At 49.0% G+C, this 15,440-nt stretch overlaps 1 protein-coding gene across 49 annotated transcripts in view; it reads right to left on the minus strand.

Annotated features, from left to right (window-relative positions):
* PTK2 (protein tyrosine kinase 2) overlaps positions 1-15,440 on the minus strand; it is a 192,950-nt gene that overhangs the window by 29,756 nt on the left and 147,754 nt on the right. For all 49 annotated transcript variants that reach the window (XM_086337508.1, XM_086337504.1, XM_086337498.1 and 46 more), the window contains 5 exons: positions 14,951-15,051; positions 12,236-12,351; positions 11,353-11,453; positions 9,855-9,944; positions 7,257-7,461 (listed from right to left, as the gene is read on the minus strand). In XM_086337508.1, the coding sequence (XP_086193634.1) occupies positions 7,257-7,461; positions 9,855-9,944; positions 11,353-11,453; positions 12,236-12,351; positions 14,951-15,051 (613 nt within the window). The remainder of the gene's footprint in view (positions 1-7,256; positions 7,462-9,854; positions 9,945-11,352; positions 11,454-12,235; positions 12,352-14,950; positions 15,052-15,440) is intronic.

The raw sequence follows: 15,440 nt of genomic DNA on the forward strand, positions 1-15,440 counted from the left end.
GATTACTAACAAATATGAATATATATGACATCTAGAGCAGAAAGGATTGAAGTGGTAATTTCAAGTGAAATACAAAGATTAAGTCTAAGTAGACAGCATCACCAACCAACGGACAAGAGTTTGAGCAAGCTCCAGGAGACGGCAAAGGCCAGGGAAACCTGGCGTGCTGCAGTCCACGGGGTCACAGAGTCGGACATGACTGAGCGACTGAGCTGAACTGAGCGACTGAACAACAAGACGGTGAAAAGTTAAAGATGTACAGTGTAATACTTAGAGCAATCACTAAAGTCTGACACAAATGGTATTTCTAAATTGCAAGTTTGGGAGGGGGGGCGTTAAACAAGAGGAAGAGTCGCAGAAGGTAAGCCCGTGGCTTTGCAGCACCAGCCCCCTTCACCGAGAACGGACTGGGTGCCCCAGGGGCTGCTGCGTCCTCCAGTCTAGGTGAGGTGCCCGGGGACCCGGGACCCACAAGGAGCCAGCGCTGCTCCCACTGGTCCCGGAGCCCCTGCACCCACCTCACCTGCCTGCCCCCTTAACCTGCAGCCACTGGTCCTCCACTGTCCAGACAGGAGGGCAGATGTCCATGTCTGCTCCATTCCTTCTCCAGGTTTTCAGGGAGAACCCTGAAGACGGCATTCGGGGAAAGGGAATTAGGAACAGAGAGAAGAGAACTGTGCCAGAAACAGGGGTGAAGGGAGGGGTGACGGCAGCTGCCCCGAGAGTGTGAGGATTTCGCTGTGGGCACCAGGGGCGGCCTTCGGATAGTAACGGGTAAACGTGTGGATTCCAGCTGCGCGGGGAGCTTCATCCGAAGTTCTCTTACAAACAAGACCAGGCGGGGAAGCCAACAGAGTGAGGAGGAGTGCAGGGGCGGGGCAGCCAGCGACCCCCCTAGTGGGGAGGGGCCACCCCAAGGTAGAGACCAGGACACTGGTCCTGGGCTGGGGAGAAGAGGGCTTGGGTCTTGCACCCATCCTGTGTTGGCTGCATGATCCAGGCAAGTCACAGGGTATTTTGAGCCTTGAATGAAAAGGGCAACGGTATCTCATCCTTGAGAATTATGGTGAGATCAGCAAGGTAAATGGTCTGTGAAGCCATGTAAATACAAAGGGTTAACTTTTATGAAATTTAAGTTCAAATCTCACCAGAAATTTGTTTACTTCATGCAAAACCAAGCTGTGGAGCTGAAGGTAAAGCAAAGCCACACCTGTAAAGGTCTGAACATCAGGGTATGGGGTCCCCACAGGGAAGGAACAGGTATGATTAATTTTTCATGGAAAACAGTTTAAATTGTACATTAAGTTCCTATTAAGTTTATATTTACTATTTATTTTTTATTACTGGGAAGGCTAAGGCCCCAGACACTTTACACTGTAAATACAGGAATAATTGAAAAACAGGCTACTCTTCTAGATAAGATCGAGACCAGCAAGATGGCAACGAGAAGGAAGACGCTGGTATGATGACTAAGGGGGAATTCAGACACCACCTTTGAGAGGAATTTTGGGAGCAGATACAAAACCACCTGAAAAATACACTGAAGAAGCACAAGTAATCTCATGTTATTAGTTAAACCTAGAGTTTTTAATCTAGAGTTCACATTTTAGGATAAATGAAGAATCAGAAAGGATTTAAAAAAAAATTACGCCTGTAGAAGACGTCCATAAGACATCTACAAAATGTCAAAAAGATGTGCCTTTCATTTTGGTATCTGGACAACAATAGCTACCACTTTTAAATGTGAATAATTATGTTTTTTAAAACAGCAACTGATCATTTTCTGTGCCCAAGACTTTCAGGTCCCCTGTGGATGTTCAGATGAAGCTTTGTTTTTACTATTACTTACCAAGTATGTGTGCCCACCACAAGTATGAAAACTAAATGCATTTTAGATGACTTTATTTAGTTCTGGAGTATAGTAGGACTCCTGATTCCACTCTTCCAGGGAGTCTAAGTCACTCGCCCAAGGTCATGCATGTGTGCTCAGTCGCTTCAGTTGTGTCCAACTCTTTGTGACCCCATGGACTGTAGCCCCCCAGGCTCCTCTGTCTATGGGGATTCTCTAGGCAAGAATACTGGAGTGGGTTGCCATGCCCTCCTCCAGGTCAAACAGATTTCTCGAAGGCCAGTTTTGTATAATAAAGTTAAGAAGCAAACACGACAATATCAAGTTGTAACAACAAACACACAACAGCCAGCACTGCCCCAGACCCAAGCTGAAGACAAGGCTATGTGTTGCGGACACGGGATGAGGACCCAGCAGGCAAGCGCAGGCCCTGGCTGATGCACACCGGGCAGCTGCCTCCAGCTGCCACAGGGCCCCCGGAGACTCACCCTCACGGAAACTGACAGCACTGCTCCCACGGACTCGGGGACCACAGAGGGCCACAGCAGCCAAGCGCAGCACACGCAAGACGCAACAGCACAACAGTGATGGCCCATGGGAACTATGCCACCCTTCAAAGTCCTTGGGGGGGGCCCCTGTGCCTAAGCCAGAGACGCTGCCTTTGTTCTGCGGGACTTTCTCTGACACTCAAGCAAATTTAAGAAAACCAGCTGCAGGCATTCCGTGTAACAGTGTTTTTCTTTCTTCTTTTTCCTTTTAAACTAAACAGTGTTAAGAGTTTGCCCACCAGTCATAATCATACCCAGGGAGCTTACTGACTTTAGCTGGGTCTCAGATCAAAGTGCAGAGCGTGACAGTTGACAGCCTGTGCCCCAGACTCAGGTGGACTTGCCTTGAATCCCAGGTCGTGACCCGCGGTCAGTCAGCCACGTGGCCTGTTTCCATTTCCCCACTTGTAAACTGATGATGACAACATCATCCACACCTCCAAGGACCATGAGGGTTCAGCTGAAGTACTGTGTGAGAGTTGATGGCACTCAGTCCACACTGGTTTTCAACGCTGTGATTTCTACAGGTGACTGCAGAGGATGCAGACCTGCTCCCAGTGAACACAGTGTCGGTTTACCGGGCTTCCTGAAGCGCCCAGGGACTGGGGAGCCTTCCCGGCAGACACTTACTAGGGCAGTGTTCTTTAGGATCGAAAAGATCAGGTAAATTTTTACATACCACTTATATTTGTTTGTTTAACCTACCCTTCACACGTGAAAGTGACATGCTTAGAAACAAGGATCAATTCCCAAAGGTTCAAAGAAACCACGGCTGGAGCAACAGGAGGTTTCATCACTGCTGGGGATGCTGCACAGGCGCATCCACTTAGAAAAACAGGCGCTGTCGGTACATAAAGCTACAGCCTGCACGCACGCGGATGCGTGAACATGCACCCACCAGGCACTTGTGCATATGTGCTCCCCAAAGACACGTCTGCTATGTCCACACAGCAGCAGTCTTGATGCTGTCTGTGTCTCAAAGCTCCAAGATGCAAAGTAGTAGAAGAGAGAAACTACGGTAGAGTCATAATTGGTGCACATACAGCAACGAGAATGAGGTACAACCAGCTAAATAACACGGTGATCTCAAACTAAGTCTTGTGCAAAAATAAGTCATAAACAAAGAAGTACACACTGAATGACAGCATTTACGTAAAGCTCAAAACAGGCAGAACCAATCGATGGTGAGCGGTTACCCTCGGAGGGGGCGCTAATTGGAAAGAGGTCTCTAGTGGGTTTCTGGGGTGCAGGCAGTGCTGTTTTCTTGTTCTGGTTACTGTGCCCAATTTATGAAAATTCAATAAGTTTACTTCTTGGCATGTCTCTAAGTTCGCATCTTTGCATGTCAACAAAAAATTTTTTAAATAACCAAAATTAAGGTACAAAATTTAAATGGATAACTTTATTTATTGCATTCATTTGTTGAAAAGGGATTAAGAAGCCGCGCGTTAAATGCTTTCCTGCGATAAAGCTGACAATCTCTTCCTATAAGGAAGCACAGATGTCTTAAGTCACACAGAGCACTGCTCACTATGCTAACTTTGAACATAACCTCCAAAGGGGAAAATACACCCGTGGTTTATGTGGTCTCCTTGGCACAGTATCCGCCACATGATGAACTGAACCAGCAAGGGACTAAATGATTCCTTCACTCAAAGAATACTCAGTGCACTCTTATAACTTGTCAGGAACACAGTGCGAAGTGCTAGGGCATACACTATGAGAAATGTCCTACTGAGGGATTTCTTACACTTGCCAACAGGCTGCTGAGAGTTGGATCTCATTCTCCTCAGTGAGGCACATTTACGAACAAGGACCCAGGACAGGAGGAAGACCGGCCTTTCGGTCAGAGCTGAGCCATCCCAGTAGGTCCCCTCTGCCAACAAGAGTCTCTGAGAGCCACTGTTCTTAACTTAGGACACAGTGAAAACAAGCGGCAGTCCTTTCCCAGAGGAAAGGAGCCCCCAAGAACCTGAGTCTGTCTGCAGTGTTTCTCTTACGGCAGACAAGGAGAATGGGATTGGGGAACATTTTTAAGTGACCTGGGATAAGCATTACCCAAAATTTATTATTTTCTCTGAATCTTGCATATAATAAAACTTTCAGAAAAGTCACCAAGATTCTATTTTTTTGTGATTCATTGTTACATATAGCTATCCAGGCAAGCTATTATGTTACAAAGTTGTATTTTATTTGGCTTATTTGGTAGCCATATTCCACATGTTCCAAATACAAAGTTAAGTTTCATTTCTGACTAATACAAAACAAACAGGATAAACTAATACTCAAGGACCTGTGCTACCTGTTCACAAGAAAACATCTATAAACTGGGACCTGATGTTTTTATACATGTGCATGTGTGTGCGTATAAAATACTTGTGCTTCGCCCTCAACCCTCACCCGGGACGCTCTGGGGAGCTACCCCACCTTCATGCCATCCTCCGGCCACGTCAGCACTGCTGTGTGCCGAGCATGGGCTCGGCGGCTGTGTGGTCCTCACTGGGTCCCAGAGCCTGGCCTGGGGGTTGGGCGACACCAAGGTGAGTATGACGATCCCTGTCCTCAAGGAGCTTCAGTCTAGTAGGGGATGAGACGTACTAGACTGTGAGCTCCTCGAGGGCAGGAAAAGTGTCTGGTCCTCCTGCCCAGTGACCAGCACTGGCCCAGCCACGTGGTGCCCAGTGTTGGGGCAGCTGGCTGGACCGGGCCACGGCCGCCTGGGGCTGCGCAGGGCGAGCATGGCCAGAAGCAGCCAGAACTCCGGGCAGCCTGCGGGCAGAGCAGGGAGGAGGCCGAGGAGGATGCCAGGGCCCATCTCGGCAGGTGCAGGCAGGTGCCTTCCAGGTGGAGACGTGGGTTAGCGTGGCCCCAGTGTGAGAAAGGGCAGGAGGGCACCGGCCGAGACTCAAGGAGCCCCAACTGCTACTCTGGAAGCCTCTACCTGACGGGGTGGCAGGAACCCACTGAAAGCTGTCCTAAGCAGGGAGCTCGGGTAAGACTGACGGGTGAGGCGTGCGGGGCGAGGGGAGTAGGTCTGTAGACACGGAGGTGAGGATTCCCTAGCTGGTCAGCTGGTGTGCGCAGGCAGGCAGGGAATTACTGATGGCTTCCCGATGCTGGCGGAGACAAAGGCCCCACCATGACCCACAGAAGGCATGGGCAAGAGCCAGGCAGGAGAAGCCACAGCAGCTGTGCTCCAGGATACACAGTGCCCTGCAGCGGGGAGCCCAGGCCTGGGGCCGGTGAGAAAAGGTAGAACAGAAGCCAACGGCAGATGCAGCTGGGAGCAAAGCCACAGGGGGTTAAGACAATGAACCCAGAAGGGGCTCAGGGGATGAGGAGAAGTTGGTCGATACCCTGAATGACGGGGAAGGATGCGCCGCGGAGTCCAGCATCAAAGTGGAGAGGTTCAGGGACAGAAACTGTCAAACTCTGAGGAAAGGTCAACAAGGAACCAAACACATGTAGGAGCAAATCATGAAATACAGCATGTTTCAAAGTGGGCCCCAACACTGGCAGTGCATATAGCTGAACCGTATGGAGACTTTCAGCCTGGAGAAAGCTGTCTCAAGAGACCTGAGGGGCCATCACAGAGGGGCCCTGCAGCAGGACGGAGGTGGGCGGGTGGTGGGCGTCGCGGGAGTCACGGTGCGGCCAAGGACATCGGCCCCCGCCTCCGCCGGACTTCAAGATCCGGGGTCAGGACTGTGCCTGCTCCCTCTGGACCCACAGAGCCTAGCCTAGAACGAGGAGACACAGCACAACAGCTGCCGACTGGACAACTGGCTTCCACCTCGCACCCAGGCCCTGCTGCTCCCTCCTGGAATCATTTTCTGTGTTGAGCCGCCTGTACTGAGCCAGGCTGGAGGGTTCAAGCTCTGGTGGTGAGGGCAGGCTACAGGAGCTGCCCGGGATTCTGCACCCTGACATTCAGTGAGTTTTATGAAAAAAGACTGAAATACAGCAAATAAAGAAACTTACCTAAGATCAGGGAGTACCCCAAATAGGAGGCAGGTGATTTGGCACATTAACCCATGGTACTGGCTGGCTGGCTTATGTGTTATATTAAAGTGTCCTGCTGACTCAAGTATTAAGCCTCAATCTAGACTTAATTCAACAACTGCTTCCTGAGCACGGATGAGGTACTGGTCCTAAGCTCTGCCTCGAGGCTACAGGAATGCGTAAGCTGCACGAAGGCCGCCCAGTGGACGGTCAGCTCTGCACAGCCCCTCCGGACACTCAGCACACTGAGGAGCGCCGTGTGCTCCCCCCGGGGACGGGGCTGCTGTAGGCTTGGGTCTAGCGGCGCCTGGCACAGAGCAGGGGCCGCAGGAGGCAGCCCCGGAGCGGGCAAGGTGGGTGTCTGAGCTACGGTAGATAACACAAGCTCTGAGAGGACACCACACGGGTGGGTCTGTCTCTTTTGTGGGTGGGTGGGATTAGGGAGGCGACACCTGAGCTGGGCTGTGAAGATTGAAGAGGGGCACCCCGGGGGCAATGGGGGTGCAGGGGGGTGGAAAGAAAGGCAGAGAACAATGCGGGAGGTCCAGGCGGTCAGAGGCGGGGTGCGGCTAGAGCGGAAAGCGGAGTGTGTGCAGAGAGATGAAGAGCTGAGCGGGGACCAGGTCAGGAAGGACCCAGGAGCGGTGCCGAGCAGTCAGGCCAGGGAGATCTGATCACCTTCTCAACTTTAGAAAGACTCTAAGACACGTGCTTAAGACTAACGAGGTATAAATAAACACAAATCAGTAACGTAATCATGCTTGCCCAAGATGTACTGAGAAGAGGATCTGCCAGGGAGAGGCGGCCAAGGCCTGCCCCCACCCCTGCCCCAGCCCGGCCCCCTACCCCACTCCTACCTGAGCTGAGCCTTGAGCTCAGTGAAGCGGGGCCGCCGGCTGGGGTCGTACGCCCAGCACTTGGTCATGAGGCTGTAGAGAGTGGGAGGGCAGTTGGGAGGCATGGGCAGTCTCTCCCCGTTCTCGATGCGCCCGATCACGTCATTGTTCTTCACGCCTTGAAAGGGCTTCACGCCATGCATCAGGATTTCCCACATACACACACCTGTGGGGCAGGAGCAAAAACACAGCCGTGAACTTAGCAGGAGGAGGGCAGTTCCCATGTTTCAGGAGTGACTTCAGAGCTGGCACACGGGCCAAGTAAGGCAGCATTCAGTTAGCTCTGCTATCAAACAGAAACGGGAACGTTAGTTTAGTAGGATGGGAATGATGAAACAGTATTATCAAGAAAAAAAAGAGGTTTGTAAGAGGTTTATCTCTCTAAAAAAATCTACACTAGAAGACACACCGCCCCCCAGCTACAGTGGTATTTCACAGCATACCTCAGTGAACCAATTTAAAGAGGCTGAATGCATTTTAGATTTCCCTCCACTTTAGTCCAACCTGCTCACAACCACAGCAGCTGACCCGAGGCCTGACAGAGAAAACCCTACAGTTCAAGTCTTAACGCGTTCAGACTCTCAGATTCCTCTCAAGGCCCCATCACTTGGCGCACTGGCCAGGCAGATGTGCCTGAGAACACGCCCCTTGGAGCTTCTGCTGGTGCTGAACTCTCTAGATTCAACACTGCTCATCATCTTCATCACAGCTCTCCTCTTGCAGGTGCCTTTGTGAGTTCCTCGCCCTGCCCGCCACCCCCGACCCTGGAAACTCCCGTCTGCCCCACCACAAGCGTGGCCTGTACACCTGTTGCCAGGGCAGGGGCAGAGGGGCTGTGACTGTCTTTCGGCATCTTCAGCACCTAAGCTGGTGTGTGCCTCAGACAGGAAGGCACAACTTCACGTCAATGTGAATTAGATCTGAAATTAGCCAAAAGCCAAGGATTTTGAACAGTGTATGACCGCCCCCCTCAAAAAAACTGCCTTACTTCTGTTTTTTTTCTCACCAGTAATTATGACAATATCACTACTAATGACAACACCGGGTATCATTTCTTGAGACTTCAATGCGTGTCTGGAACCCTTCTTTGAAATTTACATCATCCTTAATCCTCACACCTTACATCTTTTTAAAAACTGTTGTTTATGAAATCTAAGATGCTATGGATTTTAAGATGCATTATTATATTACCAGAAAAGGAGGGAATATGCTGCCAACTAAATTATAATGTGATCCTTTGTTACCTCTTAGAATTATTTTACTCTTACCAAAGAGCTCTTTTAAACTCATTCAGATAAGAAAGTAGCACTGATATGAACAAAACCAAGTCTACACACGTGCATGCGAGTAACCACATAAACACCCCGAGTGACACCAACTGTGAGGTGCCACTGATGCATCACAAATCCTAGTTCCAGAAATGTGAAGAAAAACAAAAAACAAATAGGCATCTCAGGCCCCGAAATGAGGAATTCCCTTGAGACGTTAAGCAACCTGCTCCATGGGTCGCAAAGCAGACAGTGAGGTCTTAGGATCTGAAGCCAACTGGACTGCAGCCCCTTCTCCAATCTCAGGGCACCGTCTCCTGTCTGACTGAATTCCTTCTTTCACCTAATATGGGTTAAGGCACTAAATGGTTGTTGAAAGGCAACAGCAAGGAAGCAGAAGAAAAAAATGAGAACACATACTTGAGAAACATAAAGTTGTTTTTATTTACAGGAAAAAGAAGGTGCATAAACTTAACAGATCATCTCCTGGGAAGCTGTCTGAAATCCAGCAGAGGAAATACGCACAGAGGACCACGCACAGGATCGACGCGGGAGTGTCGTGACTGAGAGAGGAGGCGCAGGGAGAGCGGAGAAAGGGAGCCCACGTTGGGGTGGCACACCTGCCGCACACGTGGAAAGGGGACAGTCAGGTGACCCTGAAGGTCAGAACCAGTTTCAATGGGAGGAAAGGATGTCAGGATGAGGTGTCTGGAAAGTAGGGCGGAGACGGAGCATCATCCACACCAAAAAGGTGAGTCATTTAAAAATGCGGCTGGGAAGAGGGAAGAAGTGCTGCAGGATGAACGTCAGCCACACACACGCATGCCTGGGGGCTCTGCAGGGACACAGAGGGCAGGAGGCGGGCGGCAGGGACCACCGGGGCTGGCAGGGGGGACATCGGAGCAGCAGCGCTACAGGACGCGAAGGACAAGCTTTCAAGCCTTGAGACAAGCTGGGAAGGAGGTCAGACTCCAGAGAGAGGTGAAAGGCAGTCAGTCTCAGACACGCCAGATTTGGGGGCCATCACGTCACCCGACGGGCAGGTCAACCGTTTACATCACTCACGTAAAAGTAACGCCACACAGAAGGCTGCAGAGAGGAGGGAAGGGAGCAAAGAGCTTACCCCATGAGGGAGGAAGAGGTCCGCGCTAGATGGGTGAGGACGGCGTGTGATGGTGGGGGTCGGGCAGGGAAGGGCAGACCAACTTCCGACTCTGACCAGACAGCGCGAAGTTTATTCCGTAGAACATACGAACTGTAATTTTAACCACAGAAGTTCTCAAATACTCACCAAACATCCACACGTCACTAGCTGAGGTAAAACGTCGAAAATTGATTGACTCAGGAGCCATCCATTTAATAGGCAATTTTCCTTTGGAAGCTGGAAGATTAATTTGAGAAAGTAAAACCTCCCTGTTATCTGCTTAGGGACCTCACAGTTAGAGCCAGCTGAGATTTCCACTATGGGGTCTTTGGGAGAACCACTTTTCCCTTCCTTTCAATGCTAGTCACTTGGGTGATGTGGGGAGGCGGGGAGAAGGGCAGGATGCAGCCAAGAGCTCACAGCCAACAGACTTAACAGTCCAAACCTTAGCTCAAGTACTAAGAATATGAAAATTAATAATAACTTGAAGAACCAAGTCAATCTGATTCTGAGATTGGCAAAATTAAAGAAAAAAATCACATCAGCTAAATTTCAGCTCAAAAACTAAAGGATGGAAGTCTCTAGAGTCAGTAGATTGGAGCTCTTTAGGAAGGCTGGGAGGAACTGTGTTCACTGAGCCAGGGTGCCCACCCCTCCGCTGGGAGGTGGCGAGCTGTGTCTACCAGGCAGAGGGTCGGGGGCTGGACATCTGAGTTGATCCCAGCTGTCAGCAACTAGAGATAAAGCTGCAATGAACAAACACCAGTTTTGTGTAAATGTGGGCTTTCCTTTCTCTGGGTGAGATGGCTGGGTGTCTCTTTCTAGGTCAAATGAGAGTGCATGTTCAGTTTTTTAAGAATCTGCAAAACTCTTTTCCAGAGTGGGTGTATCATTTGACATTTAACACCCTCACAAACAATTCACAAGTAACTCGCCTTGCCTTCTCCATGTCTGCCAGCATTCCATGTTACCACTACTATAACCATGGCCGCCCCAACAGGTGTGCCCAACACCCCCAGTGGCTCACTCTGCACTTCCCCAGGGGTAACGTGCCCTGTGCCACCTGAATAGCCTGCGGAGGAATCTCTCTTCATATCTTTTGCCCCTTTTCTACCTGTGTTCTTTCCCTTTTCACCTGTGAGTTTTGAGCGTTCTTTCTGTAGCCCAGGTAACAGTCTTTTGTTGGGGATGTGGTTAGCAAACATCTCCTCCCACTCTGTAACTGGTGGTCTTTCCATCCATCTGCCCAGGTCTTTTGCAGAACAAAAGGTTTTAACTTCTGATGAGGAACAAGTTATTATTTTTTCCCTTTTATGCATGTTTTTGTTGTCAAATCCAGGGACTCTTCGCCTGGCCCTAGATTCAAAATATTTGCCTCTATTTTTCTTCCTAAAAGTCTCACAGTCTTAGGTCTTGTAACTAGTCTATGATGGGTCTGAGTTAATGGAGAGTAAGTGTAGGTTGTGGGCCATTTCTTGCCCAGGGATGACCAATTGCTCTAGCGCCTTCACCGAAAAGGCTGTCGTTGCTCCACGGACCTGACTACACACCTACGTCAAAGCTCAGCCGAGCACATTAAAAGGTACTTTTTTTAAGAGCTAAAAATCACTGAACATACTTCCTACTTGTCGCTCTGGTTTCTTACCTTTATAGTAAGTACTATCTTCCATATATCGGGATAATCCAAAGTCTCCTAATTTTACGCAATCATTTGAGGACACCAGAACGTTCCGAGCAGCAATGTCCCTGATAAGGAAGAATGTGGAACAATAAATTTTAATACGAGAGGAAAACCCCACAAATTGATCTATGTTATATAAAGACACATAGGTACTCTGAAAGACAGCTTATATATAATACAAACAGGAACTTTATTATACATTGACAAAGAGAGATGCTTTTATTGTTTTACTTCAAATATATTCCTTTTGGCAGATATTTACTCACTCAATAATATGGTGATTAGTATCCTGAATAATGGCAAAGAAAACTCTCAAATAATGAAACCACTTACTACTTTTCATACAATCACACTGCCCACTGCAATAACTGATGGACAGTACAGGGCAGGGTGTGTAACCCTACTGTCACTAACAAATCTCATTAAATACAATTAAAATGATCTTCAGAACACTTCCAACAAAAAATACTAGGCAAATGAACTGTAAGGGCTTTCACTTGTACTCAAATGAGAGACCCAGATTAAGAACAGAAATTCTGCACAAGGCCAACAGATGTTACTTATGACGCTATGGTGTCCTAGAAAGTTCCATGACAATATGTTTTAGGTCCACAGTGCCACATAGAGGCTGTCAACAGTATTTGTGGAAGGAACCAGTGATCTGCTTCCAACTCCATGTGAGGAAAACCCCTCAACTCCATGAGTCCCATGCCATGGCACTACACAGGACTTTCAGTGCCGTCTGTGTAGGAGTCAAGAGGGGCAAAGGGTCTCAGGCACCGTAAGAACCTCCTTCCGCCCACCCCCCCACTCAGAGGCAGCTCACCAGCTTCATGACTGGTCTCACCTGTGTACAAATCTTTTACTCTCCAGATACGCAAGGGCTGTACTAAGCTGATAGGCATATAGGATCAAAGACGCTAGATCCAAACTGTATTTCCTTACTTGCAGAAACGACCGCAGCTTTTTCAACAATGACCAAAAGGAACAAGAAAAATAATTAGTGTCAGAGACTAAAAATCAACAGCAGAAGAGCTACATTCAACAATGATCTGGAAAGGTCCAAATGCATTTTTATGAGAATGCCTTCAATTCTATCCTAAAAGAAAAGAAAAAAAACCCCAAAAAACAGGCATAATGAAAGAGACACATCATCTCAGAAATCATGCCTAATTATTCTTCATTTGAGATCCAATTGCAAAAATTAGAGTCCTCATGATTACAGACACATTTCTGGAAAAATACAGAAAGATGGTTCCAGGGAATGAATTAAACCTGTGGTATAAAATACCACCAGATAATGAGAGCCGGAGAACAAAAAAAAATCTAGTTACAAAACAAGCCTCCTCCACAACCACGGTCAGCCCACCTCCCCAGAACACCCCCCACCCCAGGCCGACCTGAGCACAAGGGTATGAGGACAAAGGGGAGGCAAGAAGTCCCCCCTTCGCCGCCAGGGAATCTTGGATGAAGAAGGGTAAAATGGTTACGTGTTTACAGGTGTTTAAGCACTAGGCTTACGGGTCCATACTACGACCAACAGGACTAATTCGGCTAAATGCTAATATAGCAAAGAAGGGAGATGAACTCCAATCCTACACAATCTCCCTACACATAAAGTGAAGTGAAGTGAAGTCGCTCAGTCGTGTCTGACTCTTTGCGACCCCATGGACAGTAGCCAACCAGGTTCCTCCGTCCATGGGATTTTCCAGGCAAGAATACTCGAGTGGGTTGCCATTTCCTTCTAGCATTACTAATGATCTAAGCCAGAAGAATTAGCAAATTCTCCAAAAACAAAAGCAGAAAAATAATGTGAACAAACAATTTACTATGTAAACACTCCATTTTATGTAAACACTCCATTTTATTTGGAAAGGTGTAGGAAAGGAAGAAGAGAAATCCTAGAGGCCTTAAGATATTTCCTTCACCAGAAAGCTTTGTCAGGACTGGAAGTGGCAGGTGACCAAGTGGTTATTTTTTTCCCCTCTCTTGCTGTTGCCTAAAGAACATGCCCAGTGATTTGAGAGTGAAAGAAGCAATGTTAGAGAGGTTTGGGTAAATGAATGCTGAATTTAGGTAAATCAGAACCACTGTTTCACCTTTGGGGGATTTCACTTTGCAGTGTCTTTTAGACCATCTAATGTTAGCCACAGTTTCTTCTTAGAGCCTCACAGAGCTGTCATCAGAGCTGGGGAGGAGATCAGGGGGGCCACCAGCAGCGCCCTGTTCCCAGAAGGCAGGGCCGACACCATCGTGAGAGGACGACGGGCCCAGGCCATCTCTGATTCCCAGAAACTAAAACCCCGATTCTCACTAAAAGCAAAACTGCCTGGTGTCCTTCCAGAAACAAGTAATGTGCACAATGTGTTAGACGGTTAAACTAGTAGATTTCAGCACCAACGTCACGTGCAGACATCTGGAAGGTTTACCCCAAGCAGGGCCCAGGGAGCCGCCTGGAGAAGGACAGAGGGCGGGGCCCAGCCGGCCCGCCCATCTGTGACTCAGTGGCCTGGGTGGGGCCCCGCGTCCAGGGGGTGGTGACACACCAAGGAGCGTCTGCATCCTGGAGGAAGTCAAATAAGGACATCTGCTCACGCTCTGCTACATTTTAAGAAACCGGGACTCACGTTAGTTGGTCTGAAAGACACTGCAAAGTGAATTCCCCCAAAGATGAAGCAATAGTTCTGATTTACCTAAATTCAGCACTCATTTACCCAAACTCCACTAACATTGTTTTTTTCACACTCAAATCAGTGGGTGTGTTCTTTAGGCAACAGCAAGAGAGAGGGAATAAAGAGAACCTCTTGGTCACCTGCTGCTTCCTGTCCTGACAAAGCTTTGGGGTGGGAAGACCCTGCTGCCTGCACTGAGCTAGGGGACTACTTGGGAACTTAATGAGGACACTATACTACCATAGTGAAAGTGAAAATGAAGTCGTTCAGTCATGTCTGACTCTTTGCGACCCCATGGTCTGTAGCCTATCAGGCTCCTCCATCCATAGGATTTTCCAGGCAAGAGTGCTGGATTGCCATTTCCTTCTCCAGGGGATCTTCCCGACCCAGGAATTGAAGCCGGGTCTCCCACATCGCAGGCGTATACGCTTTACTGTCTGAGCCACCAGGGGAGACCCTTGGCTTCCCTGGTGGCTCAGAGGGTAAAGCATCTGCCTGTGATGTGGGAGACCCGGGTTCGATCCCTGGGTCAGGAAGATCCCCTGGAGAAGGAAATGGCAATCTACTCCAGTATTCTTGCCTACAGAATCCCATGGACACAGGAGCCTGGTGGGCTATAGTCCACAGGGTCACAAAGAGTCGGACACAACTGAGCGACTACACTATTACACCATACTACTATACTACGTATACGCACACATACACTCTCCTATGTATACTGTGAGAGTGTACGTCACACACTTTCCTGCGGGTGCAGGCGCGGCAGATGGGGGCGGGTACCTCTCCGAGTGTGCACTAGTATACGCACACACACAGACACTCATATACTGTGAGAGTGTATGTCATGCACTCCCTTGCAGGTGCAGGCGCAGCAGGTGGGGGGCGGGTACCTCTCCGAGTGTGCACAGCTCCATGATGATCCAGACCGGGTTCTCTGTGATGACTCCGATCAGCTTCACAATGTGAGGGTGGTCAAACTGACGCATTGTTACTGGGGAGAAACAGGTGTCCACCGTCATTGTTTTGAAGATCTTTCAGTTTCCTGAAGACGAGTTCAGCTAAGACTCGGGGCTAACGGGAGTTCGCTGGGGGTCCAGTGGTTAGGACTCAATGCTTTTCACTGGCTGAGAAAACCTCCTCCTCTTTTCCAGGGACAAATCTGACCTGAGGCTAACTTTCCAGGTTTTCCTCTGGAAAGCTGACCGAGCTGGAATGTGTGATTCATTTTCTAAGAAATACCCTTCATGGTAAAACCACCTGATTGGTAAATTGCTGGTGGGGCAGCAGGCGCTTTCCTCAGTGTGAGTGCCGCTGGGCGTCCCCTGCAGGGCCCCAGAGTCCATGCCAGTGGCTTTGAGAGGATTTCTCCTTGACCCGAGA

The sequence above is a fragment of the Bos grunniens genome, chromosome 14 (genome assembly GCF_055505025.1).
Source record: "Bos grunniens cultivar Pamir isolate PY7600 chromosome 14, Bosgru_T2T1.0, whole genome shotgun sequence".
Lineage (NCBI taxonomy): Eukaryota > Metazoa > Chordata > Mammalia > Artiodactyla > Bovidae > Bos > Bos grunniens.